The sequence below is a fragment of the Polyodon spathula genome, chromosome 10 (assembly GCF_017654505.1).
Source record: "Polyodon spathula isolate WHYD16114869_AA chromosome 10, ASM1765450v1, whole genome shotgun sequence".
NCBI lineage: Eukaryota > Metazoa > Chordata > Actinopteri > Acipenseriformes > Polyodontidae > Polyodon > Polyodon spathula.
The window spans coordinates 40657659-40680006 of NC_054543.1; the positions used below are offsets into that span (position 1 = coordinate 40657659).

At 35.6% G+C, this 22348-nt stretch overlaps 1 protein-coding gene and 1 long non-coding RNA gene across 6 annotated transcripts in view; one reads left to right on the top strand and one right to left on the bottom strand.

The window, feature by feature from the left end:
* The window catches only part of LOC121321469, a 31770-nt gene extending 30288 nt beyond the window's left edge, over positions 1–1482 (bottom strand). The window contains exons 1-2 of one of the 2 annotated variants that reach the window (XR_005950944.1): positions 1337–1482; positions 225–280 (exon numbers count right to left, since the gene is read on the bottom strand). This is a non-coding gene — a long non-coding RNA (uncharacterized LOC121321469). Of the gene's footprint in view, positions 1–111; positions 281–1336 lie in introns of both variants that reach the window. The other variant, XR_005950945.1, reaches the window with a different exon arrangement.
* A 42-nt stretch (positions 1483–1524) lies between these two features.
* LOC121322316 (speckle-type POZ protein-like B) overlaps positions 1525–22348 on the top strand; it is a 26991-nt gene continuing 6167 nt past the window's right edge. Inside the window, exons 1-6 of one of the 4 annotated variants that reach the window (XM_041262107.1) lie at positions 1525–1705; positions 6031–6195; positions 17854–17988; positions 19631–19752; positions 20109–20260; positions 20398–20525. In XM_041262107.1, the coding sequence (XP_041118041.1) occupies positions 17911–17988; positions 19631–19752; positions 20109–20260; positions 20398–20525 (480 nt within the window). In that variant the 5' untranslated portion in view covers positions 1525–1705; positions 6031–6195; positions 17854–17910. Of the gene's footprint in view, positions 1706–6030; positions 6196–10259; positions 10674–11706; positions 11858–17853; positions 17989–19630; positions 19753–20108; positions 20261–20397; positions 20526–22348 lie in introns of those variants that run through there. The other 3 variants (XM_041262109.1, XM_041262110.1, XM_041262111.1) reach the window with 3 other exon arrangements.

Here is a 22348-nt window from a genome sequence, read left to right on the forward strand (position 1 = left end):
TGTATATATATATATATATATATATATATATATATATATATATATATATATATATATATAATAAATAAATTATTCCTCCTTAAGGTTCAATAACACACACAAGGAATTCACATTACTATAGCGCCATGCACATCTGGCCCCAAGGGCATCATTCTTTTTTAGCCTTGCAGTGGCACCACTGGTATTGTCACTTGTAGAGAATGAGAGAATCCCTTTATGTACACCTCGAGGAGTGGATCTCCCAAAAGTCGATTTCTTTTCCATCAATCTGTTGCAGCTTCTAAAAAATAAAATAAATATGGGATAATTCAAAGGCTTGATGACATGTTATAGTTCACAAAAATATGACCTTGAAGAGGGAGAAACATTTAATACTCGACAAACATTCATGCTGTCTTTGGTGTGAATACTGGTTGCTAACCAACTATTTTGGTCAAATACAGTAATGCTAGGATAATAGAGGATATTAAATTTAACTTGCATGCAAACAGCTTATTTGGAATACTCAAGTATTCCGAATAGGTCTTGCATGTAAACACAGTGAATGTCTCTGCTCATATGAAATCTGTAATATTATAATATGTTTAACGTAAATAACTAATCATAAGCAATTTAACATTTTGGTTGCTTAGTTCTGTAAATGTGAAGCTTAATTTGTACGGGGGAAACATGATATGGCATGAGCTTGATGCAAAAATGGAAGCATCAGGGTCCAGACTAAATGACAGGTACAAGCTGAGGCTTGTACAGTAGGCTAACTAATTAGATGGCACGGGTGCAGAAAACTTGGCTCAAAGGCATGTTACAGGTTGTGGAACATTATGTTAAGACAATGAATTGTTTTTCAAAAAGGACTATACGTTATAGAAAACTCTGAATGTTGTTTTTTTTTCAAAACCAGGCCTTCTGATCTGACTTGCACAAAGTGACACCATTGCAAACGCATTGCTGCACATTGAGGGAACTACAGTGTAGATACTTTAGTTTCTCCCTGCTAGCTGCATTTCATTTCTGCTACACCATGACATTTATCGCTGATGAAAACTATCTCGTAATAAACGCAATCATTATTGAGAAATAACGCAGTATGATCTCGTAATAAGGCAATACATTTTTTTTTCTTTATGGCGCTAATGAGTTTCCGTAATACTACCTAAAACATTAAAGACAAAAAAAAAAACTTTGATGTTTAGTTATAAATCAGTTATTAATACATGTATGTCAACTAAACTAAGAATCAATCGCAAATGACTGAGATGTGTTGGCCTGTTGTGTTCTACTGCAAGTGCTCCCGGTTGTATCTGTATCCCCGAAAAAGATTAATATGATTACATACAACGATCTGCTAACAATACATGGTTCAGTGAGCTTAACTTCCAACAGTGCTGAGAAGCAGAAAGCTCTTCTGTCTGTCTTCTTGTTGAAGATTATGTACTTGCTGTCGTGAGCTTGTATTCCACCCGTGCTGCAATGCAAGCAGGAAGTTTTTTGTAGGCGCCCCTGACCACCGCGCATGCGCTTTAATTCAGGGAAAGCAAGGCAGAGCTGCTGCCGCCGCTATGGGTACAAAGCTGTTCTGAGAAAAAATAAAAGAACAACAATTCCTTTAAAGTTTCACGTCATAGTATTTAAATAACACAAAGGCAAGGAGAGTCACAAAGAACAAATGTGTGGGGTCTGTCCCTGGTGGAAGAGTGGAGGAAAGGTTCGTACGTTTTTTTTTTTTTTTTTTTTTTTTTTTATTTTTTTATTTATTTAAATTTTTTTTTGTGCTGTGAGGACTCTAAACACAAAGAAGAGCGTTGTTTGTTGGACACAGGCCACTACAGACAGGAGAGATGTCAGCACTAAAATATTATTGTGTAGTATGTACTTTCAAGAACCTTTGACTGTAATCGGAAATGCGCCTTAGTTTCGGACTGGTGGCGGGTTTGGGCCGGGAGATTTAGGCCATGCAAAATGACCCCCCACCCCTCCACAACCAGCCCCCTTCTTGCTTCCCATCACGATAAGCTAGACAGCCCATACAACCTAATACAGAACCTACATTATCTGGGCAAACAGGTAATCAGCCGAAGCTCACATGCACAGTCCAGTAGAGGCGATACTTAGATTAGAAAACATGTTAAATCAGTACTTTGGATGCGATCAGAAATTATGCGGATATATGTGGTATGGGTTTTGTTCGTGACGGCTGTGGAAGGATTGTTAACTCCCTGTCCTGTTTTATTTGTAATTATTTGTTTATTTATTTATTTTTTAAATCGTGTTTAACCTGGCGGATAGTCTTTTTAACAACACTACAGCTTAACTATATGTCATTGTTTTTAACTGATATGGGTTTAAACTGCAGCATTGCGTATCTGGTTTTCTTGTTTGTCGGGGTTGCTGTTGAAGTACAGTATAAAAACAGTTTCCTGCTTGAATAGCTAGTAGTGGCGAAATACATTGTTACAGTAGAACTACTTAAACTTATATGTCACGCATTTCCAAGCAGTGTGTTACAGGTGTACTGATTTACACTGCAGCATTTTAATGCGCCGGGAGATTCGCACATCATGAACACAAACAATGATAGGATGGTTGTTATGTTTAATAGTATTACAAAACTAAATTATGTGCTGCAGTCACCATATATTGTAACTTAGTGTTCTACAGACGCGAAAAGTAGAAGTCTACAGGTACATTTGGCTCCTAAATAATTAATAAAATAGGATTTGTTTAGAAAATATTTCAACTTATTATTATTTATTATTATTATTAATCATAATAATAATAATAATAATAATAATAATAATAATTAACAACTATGTAAAATCACATACGAAAATACACCTTCAAGTTGTACAGTACTGAACAGTGTGAACCACAAAACGAACCACGAACTTCATTGAATAATTAATTATGTTTTGACTCAATAGACAGCGTGTTGATTTGCTGTAGCTATTAGCAAACACAAGGAGATTTTATTTTTAAATAACTTTATACACTGATTTGTTTTTGGTTGCTGTCCATTACTGTAGAAATATAGTTCCTGTATGACAAAGCTACTACAGTATGTGTGCTGTGTTGTGTGATCTTGTTATAAAAATGAAATCCTTTTGATCTGAATTGTGCACACTGCTACTGTCGATGTTATTGACAAATCAAACACATAGGCCACAGCAGTTCAAACACATTGGTATATTGAATACCATGGTTTACATTAGGTACTCATTGCAGGCATGAAATGTTGTGAACGAAACCTTTCCTCCAGTATGGGAAGGATGAATATAAACTTATAACATTTTATGCCACTAAATGATGTGGCATACGTGAACCTTGTTTTATTTGCAAATAGTTTGAATGTGCTTATTCAATATCCCTTTTAGGTATTCCAAAGGAAAGATTGAAATGGCAATTATGTTATTGCATGGCAGGTTCTTGGTCATGGAAATCCAGCTTTTGCTACCAGATTTGATACTTCTCCAGGAGTGTGAATTGCCAGTGAAAAAAAACATATTTAAAACATATTTGAGTATTAAAGCACTACACATTTACATGGCAGTCCAGTGATAGGCAAAGTGTGCAGCTTGTGGGGTTGCTAAGGGGGAGTGATTTGGGCCGTACCCACATTATGCCTTTAAACCGGCTTAAAATTACTAAGTATGGTGTGCGTCACTATGCAGCGTTTAATACTGTATTCGAGAACCATGCTCGAGACCACCTCAGTGTGCACTCCACAATTGGTAGTCAACTGTTCATTTTTATGCTTAAAAAAATAATCTGTCAGGACATCTCTGTTAAACTAGTGGGGAAAATAACAGAAGCACAATGCTAAAGTAACCAACTGCAAAAATGAAATGCGAGTTAAAAGTAGGATCGGGGAACAATTCACGTAGTTATGGGGACCAGAATTAGGCTCAGACAATATATGAAGGTAAAAACAAAGATTGTTTTGTTATTAACAGCTTTTTTTTCCTGAGTTTAGGCCTAATTATGAAAACAGAATCTGCTCAATTTGCTTAAAGGGACGTCACCTGATTAAAAATAAAACCTGTAAACTTCAAGCCCTACTTGTGTTTGTGTTCACATTTACTTTTTCCCAAAATACTTGTTTACAATTGTGATGTGCTGTAACTACTGTATCCTGGATATTCTGTTCATTTCACTTAGTCATAGCATCCAGTACGCCAACCAGCATGCTGCTGTAGGAATAAAATGTCTCGGATGCTATGAACAGATTTTTTAAATGATTTCATTCTGGAGAGAGAGGTTGTTTTGAATGGTGCATGCATTGTGAAAATGAAAGGAGAGGGAGCTTTAAAACAGCAGTCTGCTCCACACAAATGTGGGAGCACTCATTTAATTCTACCTGCTGTACTTTAAATCCCATTTGACCATTTTTTGGCTTTCACAGGGTGATGCTTAAACCACTTTACCACAAATTGCAGAGGTTTTGTTGTAGAGATTATTTGTTGCTTTAGAAGTATACAGTAGTTCCTTTCAAATTCGTTTGCGTTTACTGTACATGTAAACAACGACTACAGTGCATAAACTGTGCCTCACTGTGTGATGCCAATTCTGTGTTACAGCCCACCATATCAGTACAGTTTGTCTAATAAGGACCTACAGCTTTACCCATGTTGAGCTCCGAACAAGCAGAGCAGACCCATTTGTATAAAATAATTCCTGTACCATTTATATAACCTAAAATCACCCCTGCTAGGCTGAAGGAGGCAAGAGATTAAACTTTGTAAGTTATTATTAAGATGTTGTCAACTAAAGTATAGCCTACATTATTACTAATTGACATACAATGTAAAGATGTTGGAAATTGTACATTACCATCGTGGTGTCATCTGAGAGATGTACAGGTGTTTACAACATCCCTATATAATGTTGTTTCTAAGCTTATGTTAAATTGTACTTATTGTCATGTAGCTTCAGGAAAAGGAATACTGGCCAAAAAAACACCAAAACCCATAGAAATGTAGGTGTACAGTTTATTGAAAAATTAAGTGGAACATGAGCAAGATGCATTACTGTTTCCTGCAGATACTGGTTACAGACCATCACATGCTCTTTATAAAAATCCATTGTCCCCTGGCACTGGAAACTATTGCCAGCAGTGCTTCTAATTTTGCACTTAGGATGTCAATGACAAACATTGTCTGTTAATAATAATATTTGTCTTTTTTATTTTTTAGATTGAATGATTTCTACTGTTTATAAGTGTACAGTGGTTTAACTTTAATTAAGTTGAGAGTGCACTTTCTCTTGCACTTGCTTTGCTCGCGAGCCTGACACAGCAAAGCGTGTGCGAGAAGTATACTCTACACTTCATCAGAGGTAGCCAGCGAACATTTATGAACATACGCAGTTCATTTTAGGTTAGCTTTCAAACTTTCAGATACTCAGTGACTATTAGTAATCCTCCGAATGTGCCCGCACTGATTTATAATTAGCAAAATAAACCATTTTAAACTGCCCATTATTTGCAGACGAACAGCAAAGAAGCTGGAGAAAGTGCAACAAGATTATATTTGTGTTAGTATTTCTTTAAAGTATACCCATTTTTCTGTCCCATAAACATATAATGGGCTACTTAATGCTGCTTGTAAATACTTGTATTTACTTGCATAAAAAATGATACAATCTTCAGTTCAAAATTTAAAAAGTAATTTTAGTAGTTTGCATAAAACTGCAACAATGCGTTTAGTTTTGTATTTGTAATGGTTGTTGTACGCTACATTTGTAATCCACGTTGTCATTATGTAGTGTCGCTCTCTTTTTGTATTAACAGCAGTGGTAGAAGATGCATGATAATATTGCATTTGAAATTGAAGTGTGTTTAATGTTCTTTGAAAGTCATCCTTTTTCCATAGTGGCATGAGATCTTTTTTTTATACATCAATTAAGCTAGTCATTTTGTAAAAATTGGTTAAAAAGGTGAATGTTTTATGAATTCTGCGCTTATGTTTGTTTTGTCTTTTTATTTTAGGTATTAATTGTATTGTTAGCCTTCTCTTTCTGGTGTTTTTCTTGTAGGATGGGATGTACAAAGGCCACAGTGATTTAATAAATAGCAATTGCCTGCAACCACCCTGTGCGCTTTACAAGCCTAAGCCTAAACCTACACCCTTGAAACCCGAGTTGATGGTGAGGCCTTTGGAGCAGTCATAGCATGATACTTCAGTTGTTGGCAGAAATTTGGTGAGTTACAATATGGCACATTTCATACTAGGGCTGTGATCGTAGGTTTGTTCGCTAGCCAGTAGTTCTAAACCTTCGAAGGTTCATCAGGCGGCATTCACGCACTGTATGTTTGTCTATTTATTTTTCCTCTTTGTTAACAGAAACAGGTTCACAAAGTGTGATTACTATAAGTCGCACATTAAATGTCATTTGCATGCAAAATTTGATCTTTTGATTTGTATAGTGCATATTACTAAAACAAAAGTTGTTGAATTAAAATCCACTACCAAATCGTTATATGTACTAGCAACTCTGTATGGCACTGGAGCAAGGTATACAGCATTAATTTTAAGACTTTCATTTAGTTAACCAGTGTGGCTAACGTTAACATAACATTTTTTTAGGCACACTGGAAAAACTTAAGTCACACCAAAGAATGTTCAAGAAAAATGTAAAACTGTTTTATTGTACACAATACAATAAACATATTGACCTTAACTGTGTACAACAACCCTCTCCCCTAAACACCACACTCGCCACAGATTTCCCTAAACACAAATAATATAGGTGATCTTTTCAGCTTCCAATGCAAGCCTGAGTAACATACAGACAGCACCCTGTCACTGGTAGAATTCATAATATAGGTACTTACAACTTCGCAAGGCTAAAATAATATCATTTTACTACATGATTTTTGTGGACATTTATTAATACAAAATGTGTATATTTAACAATAATATAAACTGGTTATAAACACACTGTTTCAGCAAGACAAAAAAAGTGTATTTTATTTCAAAACAGGTAGATATTTAAAAGCCAAACCCTAGCCTTTACTTGCACGTAAACAGTATATTTAAAGTGAACTAGAACTCCGATTTCCATGTAATCAATGCCAAACACAGTCCCAAATGAAAAAAAAAAAAAAACAAACGTGTTGCAGTTTTCGTATTTTTCCTAAAAATGAATTAGTTTGCTGATATTAGTGTGCTGCACTGGCATTATTTCGACCGTGTCACAGTTTTCTTTCCACTGGAGAACCGTAAAGAGAAACAGTGCTACAGTATTGGTGTATGTTAATATAAGTGCCTCCCTGACCAATCTCAGCTCAAATTACACAAGTTTGTAATACTAAGTAAGATTATATACAGCCTCACTGTTTTTTTTTTTTTTTTTTTTACCGTGTTATTTCACCTGGGACTACTGACATTAAACAACGTTAAAACTCAGTAAATCATAGTGAGACGAATCCTTTTTAAAATAAGCGTGTTTATTCTTTTATTAATTGTTCAGATGTTATATTTCTTCAGTAAAATATGTACAAGACACTGTAAGAGAAGTGCTATGGTAGAATAATTAAGAAACACTAACACTAATCATTTTTAATTTCGAAAACTGAACTAATTTATTCGTCGCCATCTCATCAGCAAAGCGTTGTATAGCGTAAGCTGTACTGAAAGAAGTGTCTGCAAAACCGCCCGCTGTTTGTGGGTTTTTTTTTTTTTTTTGTATTTATTTTTTGTTAAATGTCCATACGACCAAAAAAAAAGTTGAATGCTAACAGTGTAAGCGACTCGTATCATGGAGGCATAACCAATCTCTGGGATCATTTGACAAGCTGCACATAAGTTATTATTTTTAATTTTATTAGCAGTAGTATTAAAGTAGTAAATGTAACTGATAGCCTGCTTGGAACTGTGACTTAAATAAGGCTTTGTTTTGCTGCTGTGGTTCTTTTAGTTGGCCGCAATAAGGTGCTGCTGCAGTGCAGGCTTACTGTGTATATCGCAAGAAGCATCAATTACGTGTACATAAACAACGTGTTTTTATTTTTATTAAATTATTAAAAAAAAAAAAAAAAAAAAAAGATTGCTGTTCTATATAGGGCCTAAGTATTTTTAAACTACATGTGAATGTTTATTCCATTTACATGTATTACCTGTAGAATAATAGGATTTTGAATCAAGTATAAACGACTAGCTATGGTGACGTCATCATTAGATTATGCAGATTAGTACTGTTGAAGGTTAGAACCTTCCATCGGTAATATGTTCCGAACCTTTGAAGGTCAAAGTGTACCCTTCGTTACAGCCCTAGTACATATAATATGATTCTCCTCGTCGGGTTATGAGGCTGGGTTTTATTGAAAAAAATGTTGAAAGCATTTTTTTTCAGGTTTTCAATATGTCAAATTTGAGGGCTATATTACAATGCAATCAGTAAACATACTGCAAATTTTCATAACGCTGACAGATGTGTATATATTTTAGGTATTGCCTGTGGAAACAGCTACGTTTTCTTTAGTTACTCTGAGATGTGTTGACCACCATATAAATCATTGTATAGGTCAATTTTAGGAAAACACTCTTTTGTGTTTTGAAATACATTTTTATGATTGATTTTTTTTTTTTTTTTTCCCCCTACATGCTCAACACCATACATAAAGAGATACACTGGTTTAGTTTCAAAATAACGCTTGTTTGCAACATTTTATTCCATTAATACTTTTACAGTGTTTTTAGTTAAACTGCTAGAAACTTTTGTTTTTCAAAAATTCTAAATGATTGGTTCAAGTACATTTAAGTGAAATATCAAAATATAGATATAACAATACCACTACAGTACTGTAAATTCCAGTAGTAACTATAAACCACTAACAAATGGTACTTGAATGGATTTAAAAAATAATAATTAACAGTGTAAAATCAAGTTACTTCACGTCTGTAGTAGCCTAAGTAACCTTGTCAAGTACCCAAAAACTTCAAGAACATATCTTCTTTGCTTTACTGAACATGTCTTTCCAAAATCATACTTTGACAATATAGTTCCAGCTGCATTGGCTTTTACAAATTTGTTGTGTTAATTTAAGTATAAAAGAAGCATATTAAACAGTGCTGCTTGCAACAAAATAATAAACTAAACTGTGCACCTTCTAATAACCAGCAAACAAAACATATTGTGTAAGATGCAGTACAATTGCAGTACATTTCCACCTGTACTAATACATTTGTTTTGTTAATCAGAACCATAACCATACATATACTTTACAAGTGTTGCGTTACACAAGTTACGGTATGTATTAAAGTCATTGAAAGTACTCAGTTTATCTTTTGCCATATTTAAGTATGTCTTTGTTTTGTCTCCAGTCATGTACTGTTTTTTCAGCATTGCGATTTGCCATGTATTTTTGCCATGAAAATCGACTTCTGCAATGGTTTATACATTAGTAAAAATGCAATACCGCGGCTTTTGTTTTTGGTACAAAAAAAGGTTTAACAACAATTCTGCAAAATATGCATACTGATAAACCTTTACCACTTACTGCTTCATGCTACATATCATTTTAATCATGAGAATTGCTGATTTTTGTATACATCTTTTATTCTGTATGGTACAGTACTTTAATGATCAGCAGGTATCACTTAACATAATCATATTTTTAGGTTTGGTAAAATATGAAATCAGACACTGTAAAGCATGTTCAATGATGCTACAAAAGTGACTTTTTTAAGGTTTGAAAAAAATGTTTGGCTTGTCATACACAGCATCTAGCTTTACGTGGGCATAATTAGATTATGAGTGGAATTTGACATGTCAAAAAGACAAAAAGTGATGGCATTCTTTTTTTCTACACACTAATTTACACAAGATATGTTTTTTAGTTACATGGAGCATATTGTCTAGTAGTAGTTTTTCACACTGTTATTTCACTTATTACTGCTTACTGCGCTGTGTCTGAACGGATAGATTGTGACAGCTGCTGGACATCTCTGTCTCTGGGAATATTTGCATATAATTCAAACAAGCAGGTTTAGTCTATAGCAGGAATTCCCAAACTGGCCTGCGGCACAAAGCTGTACTTGATTTGGCCCGCCCAAGTATACAGTTTGTTTAGTTTCCACTTTTCACATTGTTTGAGTTATTTAAATGACCCCCCCCCCCCCCCCCCCCCCCCCCCCCCCCCCCCCCCCCCCCCCATGATCACGTGTTCTCAGAGTGTGAGGAAGATCATGCATATGTGCATTGTTGGTAGAGAGAGATACAGTAGTTTCAAAATGGATTGTCAAAAAAAGGAAGGAGTACAAAAATGAGGCAATTTCAAGACAAATGGAGTAAGTCATTAATTTCACAGTTAAAGAAAGAGCTGTTTGTCCAGTATGCCAAGAAGTCATTGCTGTAATGAAGGAGTACATGGTGAGACAAGATTATGAAACAAAACATGCATCGTCATACTCCAAATCGCACAAAACAGAGAAAGTCAGCAAACTAAACAAGAAGTTATGTGCCCAACAAGCTTACAAGAGGTCCTTGCAGGAAAATGTCATCCGTGTGAGTTACAGCATTGCAGAGTTAATTTGCAAGAGCGGTAAACCGTTCGCCACTGGTGAATTTGCTGAAAATTTATGCCCAGCAAGAAAGATCTGTTTTCTAACATCAGCCTTTCAAGAAACACAATAACTTGTCGCATTGAAGACAGGTCCTGGGACATTTCTCAACAGGTCTGTAAAAAGGCTAAAGATTTTTCTGTGTTTTCTATTGCTCTTGACTGACATACCTGATACTGCGCAGCTTTTGGTTTTCTTAAAAAAAAAAAAAAAAAAAAAAAAAATCCAAGATTAATCCAGCTCAAGGGGCCACACTGAGGAACTTTTGTGTTTAGTGCGTAATGCGTACACACACTATTTTTATCAAATAGTTATGTTAAGGATCGTCGTGTTACTTGTCCAGTGGACACTTATATCATAGGTCCCACTTGAGTCTTTGGAAACAGTTTAATTAATCCGCGTCACTTCATGGTCATTTCATGTTTAGTCGGGCTTAATGTGTCCACACACTATTAGAAGAGTTTGGTTACAGTTCCTAACAGCGCAGTGAACAGTGGAAATGAATATGACAGTATCCCACTATGCAGTGTATTTTATTTTAAAATAATGTGTTATGCCCCATATTAACAGATGTCCATATTGCTACGAAATAAAACAAATGTTTTGGAAAAAGTAAAGATGAACACACACACACACAAGTAGAGCTTCATATCAAAGATGGCTATCAGCTGAGTGCTTTGCCTTTATGAGATACGTGAGGAGGTTAAAACCTTTAACTTTGATATTTTTGACCATCTGAACTCATTAAACATGTCAATACAAGGCAAAGACGCAAATATCCTGCTCCTTACAGGCAAGGTAACAGCTTTTGTAAACGCCTCAACTTGGAGGAAAATTTCGACATGTTTTCAGATTACAATGACCTTGAAGCCCTCGATGTTGAACATCACCGGACTGAAACAACAGTTCAGCGACTAGGCTACTTCCAGGAAGATAGCAGTTCACTTGTCTGGATTCATGAGCCGTTCATCACTTCAGTTGGTTCAACCAATCTTTCCGGGGTGATGGAAGAAAGGTGATGGAAGAACATGCGACAACAGACTGAAGCAACTTCTTGGCACCTGTTCTCTCACAAATTGCTGACGCTCAGTTGCACAGCTCTCTACTGCTGCAGTGAATGTGCTTTTAACTTTTGCTTCCACGTACCTCTGCGAAGCTGGATTTTCCAAACTTGCAGCCTCTGCTCCAGGTTGAAGATGACTTAACTCTCACTTTCGACCATTGAGCCTCGCACTGACCTTCTTTGCAGTACCAGGCAAGCTCAAATTTCCCATTGACTGACAGCAGCATTATTAAAAGTAAGGTGTTTTATATGTATTTATTGTTTTTACTGTGCTGTACTTGAATGTTGTAGCGACGTTAGGTGGCAGTATACATACTTTATCTTTTAGTAAGTCATGTGAACTTGATTTCTGAAATGTGATTTGTAACATCGGACAGGAAAGGGAAAATTGTAATGTCGGACCTGGTCCGTCATAGGACTGCAAAGGGTTAATGGCAACCATATATATCGGAACAACGACAACAAAAGCGAAACTCCACAATCACATGATCACAGTAGTTTATTAGAATATTTCAAATGTGAGATGATGCATGTTATTAGTATGGCTTTTTTTAGTAATCAGTAAGTAGCCTATATTTTAACTACAAATAATACACTCACAACTTACATGCAGAAACTACTACTATGCAGTAGGCTACGATTGGGAAAAAAAAAAGTCGTGAGTTAAAAAAAATAAATGTTTAGAAAACCTAATATTTATGCTGTTTTTGAAAGAATAAAAACAAACGATAACACTATGGCAACTGCCCCCCTCCACCCTCCGCTCCTCCTACCACCACTGTGAAAAATTCCTGGTGAGAACCCTGATATACAAAACTTAAAGTTTTTATATCTACCTACTGGAGAAACAAAACAGCAGTCATGTAATTACAGGTATTGGAAACACATTGTGTGTCCTAAGTCTTCCCCTTTCTCATAGAAAAATGTGTTTCTTTCTTGGTATCGATTTGAAATGACCCGGCATTCAGTGTGTGTGTGTGTGTGTGTGTGTAACTGTTGTTGCTACCACAACGTAATTCCTTAAAAATAGGAAATAAAGGAAATAAAGCCTTAATTAAGCTTATTTAACTCTGTTGTATTACTGTAACAGTGTTGTATGAGAACATAAGAACATAAAGTTTACAAACGAGAGGAGGCCATTCGGTGCATCTTGCTCGTTTGGTTGTTAGTAGCTTATTGATCCCAAAATCTCATCAAGCAGCTTCTTGAAGGATCCCATGATGTCAGCTTCAACAACATTACTGGGGAGTTGATTCCAGACCCTCACAATTCTCTGTGTAAAAAAGTGCCTCCTATTTTCTGTTCTGAATGCCCCTTTGTCTAATCTCCATTTGTGACCCCTGGTCCTTGTTTCTTTTTTCAGGCTGAAAAAGTCCCTTGGGTCGACACTGTCAATACCTTTTAGAATTTTGAATGCTTGAATTAGGTCGCCACGTAGTCTTCTTTGTTCAAGACTGAACAGATTCAATTCTTTTAGCCTGTCTGCATATGACATGCCTTTTAAGCCCGGAGTAATTCTGGTCGCTCTTCTTTGCACTCTTTCTAGAGCAGCAATATCTTTTTTATAGCGAGGTGACCAGAACTGCACACAATATTCAAGATGAGGTCTTACTAGTGCATTGTACAGTTTTAACATTACTTCCCTTGATTTAAATTCAACACTTTTCACAATGTATCCGAGCATCTTGTTAGCCTTTTTTATAGCTTCCCCACATTGCCTAGATGAAGACATTTCTGAGTCAACAAAAACTCCTAGGTCTTTTTCATAGATTCCTTCTCCAATTTCAGTATCTCCCATATGATATTTATAATGTACATTTTTATTTCCTGCGTGCAGTACCTTACACTTTTCTCTATTAAATGTCATTTGCCATGTGTCTGCCCAGTTCTGAATCTTGTCTAGATCATTTTGAATGACCTTTGCTGCTGCAACAGTGTTTGCCACTCTTCCTACTTTTGTGTCGTCTGCAAATTTAACAAGTTTGCTTACTATACCAGAATCTAAACCATTAATGTAGATTAGGAATAGCAGAGGACCTAATACTGATCCCTGCGGTACACCACTGGTTACCACACTCCATTCTGAGGTTTTTCCTCTAATCAGTACTTTCTGTTTTCTACATGTTAACCACTCCCTAATCCATGTACATGTGTTTCCTTGAATCCCAACTGCGTTCAGTTTGAGAATTAATCTTTTGTGCGGGACTTTGTCAAAAGCTTTCTGGAAATCTAAATAAACCATGTCATATGCTTTGCAATTATCCATTATCGATGTTGCATCCTCAAAAAAATCAAGCAAGTTAGTTAGACACGATCTCCCTTTCCTAAAACCATGTTGACTGTCTCCCAGGACCCTGTTACCATATAGGTAATTTTCCATTTTGGATCTTATTATAGTTTCCATAAGTTTGCATATAATAGAAGTCAGGCTTACTGGTCTGTAGTTACCTGGTTCAGTTTTGTTTCCCTTTTTGTGGATCAGTATTACGTTTGCAATTTTCCAGTCTGTCGGTACCACCCCTGTGTCAAGAGACTGCTGCATGATCTTGGTTAGCGGTTTGTAAATTACTTCTTTCATTTCTTTGAGTACTACTGGGAGGATCTCATCCGGCCCAGGGGATTTGTTTATTTTAAGAGCTCCTAGTCCCTTTAACACTTCTGCCTCAGTTATGCTAAAGTTATTTAAAACTGGATAGGAACTGGATGACATGTGGGGCATGTTGTCAGTATCTTCCTTTGTAAAAACTTGTGAAAAGTAATCATTTAATATATTTGCTATTTTTTTTCTTCATCTACAATTTTGCCATTTGTATCTCTTAAACATTTAATCTCCTCTTTGAATGTTCGCTTGCTGTTGTAATATTGGAAAAACATTTTGGAATTGGTTTTAGCTCCCTTAGCAATGTTCATTTCTATTTCTCTCTTGGCCTTTCTAACTTCCTTTTTGACTTGCGTTTGCAGTTCTGTGTACTCTTTCTGCGTACTTTCTTTTTGGTCCTTTTTTAATGCTCTGTAAAGTGCCTTTTTGGCAATTTAGTTTTACATTTAGATTTGTCTACTTTAGGGATGTAATTGTTTTGCGCCTCTAGTACTACATTTTTGAAGAACAACCATCCTCCTTCTGTGGGTGTTTTCTCTATTTTACTCCAGTCTACTTCTGTTAGTCTCTGTTTCATACCTTCATAGTTTGCTTTTCTAAAATTGTAAACCTTAGCTTTAGTCATTACTTTTGGGGTTTTAAAAAACACTTCAAATGAGACCATGTTGTGGTCTGAGTTTGCCAGTGGTTCTCTGACCTCTGTTTTAGTTATTCTATCTTCGTTATTTGAAAAGACTAAATCAAGGCATGCCTCCCCTCTAGTGGGTGCCTTGACAAATTGTGTTAGGAAGCAGTCATTTGTCATTTCCACCATTTCTATTTCATCCTTCGTGCTACCCACCGGGTTTTCCCATTTTATCTGGGGGAAGTTGAAATCCCCCATTAGTATGGCTTGTATTCTGAATCATCACCACCTTGACCAGGTCTCTAATACACTTCAAGTACCATGATTCATAAAGATGAGAAGATCTGTGACACTTTTATTCTTCAAAAGTGTAGGGGATGGGTATTCTCAGTGTAAGTACCCTGTAGCTATAGATGACATTTTACAGTAGTAAATGTTTAAACCATTAAAAACATAAAACATTTCATGACATGAAAGAAGTAAAAAAATAAATAAAGTGGCTCAGTAACCGGCCTAATTTTAGTATTCTGATAATAGTAATCTGCAAGCAGCATTTGTGGCTAGGTCATTCATGGTTCTTTTAGCTTGCTGATTTGCAAACCTGCCAGCAGTACAATACATATTACATTGCACCTGTGGGTATTAATTAAGGCTGCCATGTTTATTTATTTTTTTTGTAAATGTGTAAACAACCTGCCATTTCAAGAAAAAAATATTGGTATATAATAATAATAGTCATCATCATCAATTGGGCATTACACTATTTCACATGTTTTACTAAGCAGTACATAATATACTTTTATATTGATCTAGAAAAATAAATTGGATACATAAAGACATGTTTGTACCCTTGGCTAATTAACATGAAGTACAGTCTTGAGCACACATGTTTAAGTTTCATGTTTAATCACATATTCTGCAAATATACAGCTAACTTAGACAAGCAAACCAAGAATACAAATACTCTTATTTTGGCAATAAAACTGCTTTAGATTTACAAAAATGTGCCTAGTTAAATATTGGTGAAAATGGGCTTACTTGAATATTGTTGTTATTGTTATTATTAGCGATCATTATGGAGGTTGGTTGTATACCGTCATTTGAAGCACCAACTCTTAATTGAACTTTGCCTACCTTTTTTCTAAATGGTTTCTTTTCCAAATGTTGAACATCTTGAATAGGTTGTCATTTCTGGTTCTAAAATGTATATTAAGTTCAAAACATACAGTTTACAGAGCATCTTAAAAATAGTTATTTACAGCATTTCCATTGTTTATTCATATTTGTCTATAGAGTTTTAACTGATTTCAGAAGTCGCATGGGATTAATAGAGAATAATATACAACATGGGGTGTCATTTTGTTTTTCTTTCACTAACCAATAAGAAAAATGTTGTCCTTGATGACCAGTTACTGAGGACCACAAAAACATTATTAAAGTGTGAGTACTGTTTCCTGGCTGCAGTCCTTTTAACTTAAGCCTCAATGGATCATCTGTTCCCAGCATGTTTGGTAGTTTTAAAGGGTTACCAGAGAACTTACTGAGTTTATTACAAGCCCATTACTTTACCCAGTATGTACTGTATAGGTAAGTAATAGAACATGCTATTTTTTAAACATTTGAATCCCCATTTTCACAATAACCTGGTTCAGCCTGGAGCCAGATTCATGTTTGTTGTGAAGGTAAAGGTTCGCGAAGAGGTCTGGAAAATGCAGACAATGCAGGCTTTATGCCAGTGGAAAAGTGGTAAAGGAAGCAGTACAATAGCAAGGCTATTGGAACAGCAGAGAATGACAACATGGGGTGATAATGTAGGGAACCAATCGAAGGATTGATTGCATAAACCTGTACCCCACTACAAATAATATTTTACAATACCAGGGAAGGGCTCATCGAGATCAACCACCTGTCCCTGGTTACTGAGTCTTGTTTACCCCTAAAAATAAGTGGCAGATGCAGTCCTAGGTGCTGTAAAATGCTAACAAAAAACCTGGTGGGGAAAAGGTTGATAAAAATCAACACCTTACTAGTGCACATTAAAAACTATAGAAAACAATGGTATGTGTTCATGAGTACTTTCAGTTTGTGACCCAAGAGTTACTGTAGGCATGATTGCCACATGGGCAATTTGCAAATGACATTTTAAGTCAATGATAGCTCAAGGTTTTCAAATACTTGCACAGCAATGTGTGATTGTAGTAATTCATATAACACGTGACTGTAGCAATTGACCGCTTTAATGTAGCCACCAAATGAGCTAGAAACTATTAAGGTAACAAAGTTCAATCTTAGTTCATGCACTGTAAATGGAACTGCTCTCAGTTTATTTTAGAAAGGTCTGTGAAAAATGGTAGCAGTTTTGAAACTTAATCATATATATATTTTTTAACCTGTTTGTTTCTGAGTCTAGTATTGTATGTAAACTATTCACAAAAGTCTTTGTATATTAGGGCAAGAGTCCTTTAGCTGTTTGACTACTGTATTCCTGCAACATTTCCCTTTTCTTGATCTGGAAAAGTACACATTCATTACAAACATTCTGTTGTTGCCATGAACTGGTGATCTCAACAATGAAACCATCAAACCCTTGGAATGAGACACCTGATCCAATTTCTCTGATTGTGGTATAGCAATGAATTAGGGACCAATCTAAGCAAAACACTTAAACAACGCTAATACTGTAGCTTGACATACTAAGATAATGGTTACTAGTTTATCATGTAGGGTAGGAGCTTACATTTAAAAGTTGTTGACAGTGAACCAGTTTTCATATTTTATTAGATTTGTGCACATTCAGATTGGGATGATAACATTTTTCTAGAAAAGTACCGGAAGGGCCATCATAGTAGGTTTTCTTATTGGTTACAAATATTCCTACTGTAGTATGTTAAAGTTCACTGTTTAAAGGTTTATGAAATCAAACATAACCTAATGAAAAGTAATTTGTAAAGCTAAAATTCAAGAGCAATGATCAAAGTTGTCATAAGGATTTTTCTTGCTTTTATAGGTCAACTTCTGAAATTTAAAGGGCATCACCCCAGCGTGTCAGGTGGACAAGCTGGCGATGTCAAGGGTGCCGACCCCTCCCCCACCTGGAGAGATGTCCAGTGGGCCTGTGGCTGAAAGCTGGTGTTACACACAGGTATGAAACTAGTGTCTGAATAGTTCCTCCAGGTATTGTCAAACCAGTTTGTAACAATCAATCAAGGAACCATCATGTGGTCTACAGAGTAGGCAGGTTTTACTGTACTAAGTTTATCATCTTGTAGTTTTCTTTCTCTCTTCACATTTTTTTTGTTTGTGTTGCACAGCTGTTCTGGAAAATATTACACTTGTTAAAGATCTGTTTGTAGAGTGACTTGTTTTGTGTTGTGAGTTGTGTTGTGAGCTCCATTTCCTGGCTGATATCAACTTCAGAGGAGAAAGTTGGATCCGTGTTGACAACAGTTTGTAGGCTTATTTTTCAGGTAACATTGTAGAGCAAGTCTAATGGAAGATATCCTAAGAAAGTGTTTTGATAAGAACAAGCTCATGTGCGTGATGTACCTGAAGTACCCAGAATTGAAGGGTGCTATTTATATCTCATTCCAAAACAATTGTTGCTTGCAAGTATGCTAAAGGTGAAGATATCTGAATCACTTGCACTGTATAAAGAAGTGTTTTACAGTGCTTTGTGCATAGTGCTTATCATGCTTTGTTACATTGCATTTAGGTGCCATGGAACCGTATATTTAGGACTTCCGATTTTCGGTTTTGGCCGATTTAAAATCAGATAAAAAAATCCCCTGAGACAAAAAAAAAAAAAAAAAAAAAAAAAGATGACTGAAAAATAGTGGAAATTATTACTCAATTCACGACCCCTTGCCCATTAAAAAAACAAGAAATAAAAACCTGCTACTAAATAAATAAAAAAAAAAAAAAAAAAAAACCTTTCCCAGTGTAGTTGGGTAATGTCCTGGCTTCCTCACTTGTATCTATCATTGATTCGTTCTGAGTAATTTAAAACAACCCCAACTACTGAGTGGCAGCACATTCCTACATTTCTATTGTAGACTCTGCTTGTGAGATTTAAAAGAACATTACAATTAGGAATGGAGGCTTGTTCAGGAGATTTAAAGTTAAGATATGTAGGATTTAAAACGAAATGTAGAAAAAAAATGCCTACACACAAAACCCCAGAAGAATGTGCCAGTGATCATAAGGATTTCACTGTGGAAGACAGCAAAGGAAAGAAGGTACAACTTAATTGTGCAAATACTGTCAAGTTACTACTATATATAATTTTGACAGAAAAAAATATTTTGGAAAGTAACCGAAAACAATAAATTCATACAGTATATATATATATATATATATATATATATATATATATATATATATATATATATATATATATATATATATTTTTTTTTCTATAGATTAAATTGCCATCTAGAATTATGTATAGAAAGCAGCACCATAACAATACTGACTCTTATCAGGAGAGTTTGAGTAGACATTGCAGAAAAGAGAGTGTGGAATTACAGGATCAATAACTCAATACAGTACAAAGTGCCCCACTCTAAATGTGAATCTGAAGAGCGAGACGTCATTTATATCCAACTGCGTGCAGGCCATCATGCACAACACTTATTTTTTCTTAACTAGAAGTGTTAAAGCATGTTATCCGTTGATAGTCCACTCGATTCATTCTATGAATGCATTGTTTTAAGCAGCATAGTATACTTTATTTCACCAATGCAATTGCTCATAATTATATACATAATGATTTTGCTCTCTTCTAGGTGAAAGTAGTCAAATTTTCTTATATGTGGACTATAAACAACTTCAGCTTTTGTCGGGAGGAGATGGGGGAGGTTCTAAAGAGTTCAACATTTTCTTCTGGGCCTAATGATAAAATGAAATGGTAAGAGTATTTAAAATAATTTCAAAGTCTTAAGTTTTTTTTAATTTTTTTTTTATGATTTCTGCATGAGGTTAGGTACAGTACCGTTGCAGACATCATTTTTTAGATACATAAGTCAGAAGACATGCATATTGTTTCTTCTTATCCTGTCTATCTAAATGCTGTTCTCCTGAAATGATTGTGTTCTCAGATCAGGTTTCAATATTTCTTTAAAGCCATTTTACAATTTCAAGTAAACAAAGTGCCAACAAGTTTTGCTTCGCAGCTCAAATGTGATACTTTGCATAAGCCAATATTGTTTCTTCCAATTACATTTCTAGAGCATTCCGTAAGTATTGCTGTTGTTTTTGTTACAGGTGCCTGAGAGTAAACCCAAAGGGATTGGATGATGAGAGCAAAGACTATTTATCATTATATTTATTGCTAGTTAGTTGTCCAAAAAGTGAAGTAAGAGCAAAGTTTAAGTTCTCTTTGCTGAATGCCAAGAGAGAAGAAACAAAAGCTATGGGTAAGACATTACGTGTAAATATGTCATTATACTCAACACCAACATAAAGCCTAATACATGTTATGTATTACTGCTTGGAAAGCACAGAGTAATACATAATGGAAAAGCTAACCAAGTCTGCTTCTTATTTTTTTTAGAAAGCCAAAGAGCATATCGATTTGTGCAGGGCAAAGACTGGGGGTTCAAAAAATTTATTAGAAGAGATTTTCTGCTTGATGAAACAAATGGCCTTTTACCAGATGACAAGCTTACGTTGTTTTGTGAGGTAAGTACAGGGTTCAGAGAAAGCACTGTGTGTTTTCCCAATGTATCCCATTTCTGAGGAAGAAATGACATGTACCAGAGTGTCTTGCTATATTAGTATCCAATAACAATATCTATTTAGAACCATTCAAGCACAACTTTTGAATGGCTCAGAAATTGTACAGACTTTGGTATATGTTAAACTGTACATGTGAAGTTCTGCACAGATCGTTGAACCAACTTAAAAACGATAATGATTCCTGAATAACATATTTACAAACTTTTACTGATGAAATATTGTCCCTGATGAAATACTCATCTGTTTTTCCAGTTATATATCTATTTTGACCTGATAATTAACCTGATGAATCACTGAACATTTTCTGGCCAATATATATTTTTCTGTAGCAAAGCTAGTAATTAAATCTCCTTCAGAGCCTGAAATTAACACAGTTTCTGACATGCTATTTTGGTACTAATTTAGATGTACTGTTATCCTGATAATGTATTGGGAATATTTGATCATTATCACCCAACACTTAGAACTGATACATGCCCTGTGAATATACAAGTTGACGTAAGATCTCAGAAAAGAAAGCAGTACAAGCAGTACATCTGCAACGCATGCTTTGCACCACGTTTCGGATGTTGTCTTTGGAATCCTGGCCCATTCCTCCTTTAGTGCCTGAATAAGCATCTGCCTGGTCAGTGTTCTCCAAGTTGTAGAAGCCGCACATATCCCAGTTTGTGGCCTGTCATTGACAGAGTGTGTCTGGTTATACAGTCTCGTCAGGTTTGCAATTTCTGGCTGTGAGCACCCAAAACGGTGAGCCACAGTACGCTGCCCTGGTCCAGCCTCCAATATGCTTGCACGAAGGCGCTGTTCTCTTGACAGACGTGGCATATTGCTGTTTATCTATGATTTTCTTTTTATTGATTTTATTCAAGCTTGCAATTCAACAGCTGAAATCACTCCGTATCCAGTGTCCAATCAGCTGTCTCTAATTAGGTGATTATGTGCATATGCTTCAGTCATAGTCACTCAAGCGTGTCATGGTCAAGGATGAACGATCGAGCGATTAAAAAGAAACCAGAAACATTTCATCAGTGCCCATCATTTATATATCTTTTATTTTTGAAAAAGAAAAAAAAAATGTGTTATAATAGTGATAAGTGCATTTTGCTGTTCAGTACATAGTACTGAAGATCTATTGAATTTTTAGTGATATTTAGTATATCTTGATGAAACTCTTTTGTAGATCGAAATGTTGATTTTACCTGATGGCATGGTGTTTTTAAACTAAATAAACAATGTGGAGCTTCACAAGTGTGTGGGCATTTTTTACTAGTGACATTTACAACCTTCAGTGCTGTTTAATGTAACAGGAAAGGGGAGGATGTAAATCATATTAAATGTGCCAGTATTTTTTAATTGCCTTAGTGAAAGGCAATGCAGCAGGTCTGTGAATTTAAAATAAAGCCAGGGAAGAGAGCCTTGACCGCAGTGCCATATGTATTAAAAATCAACTAGCTTCCTGCTGCTGGGCTGTTGCTACCAAAGCAGACAGATTAGTGACTGGGGAGGATGATGTATGTTTAGCTGTTCCTAATTTTGCTTTGTGTTTACAGGAAAGTTTTTGAAATCCTCTTGTCAAGAGTACAACTTTTATGTCATTACTGGGATAATAATTGATAATATTTTAAATGCGTCCCCCAAGAGTGTGTGGTGTGAAAGTATTGCATCTTATTTTCACTTAGAAAGACAAGTTAAATAAGCTGTTCAATGACTTTGCTATGAAATATAGTTATAGGAATAAAAATAAAAAAAGAGATTGTAACAAGTAG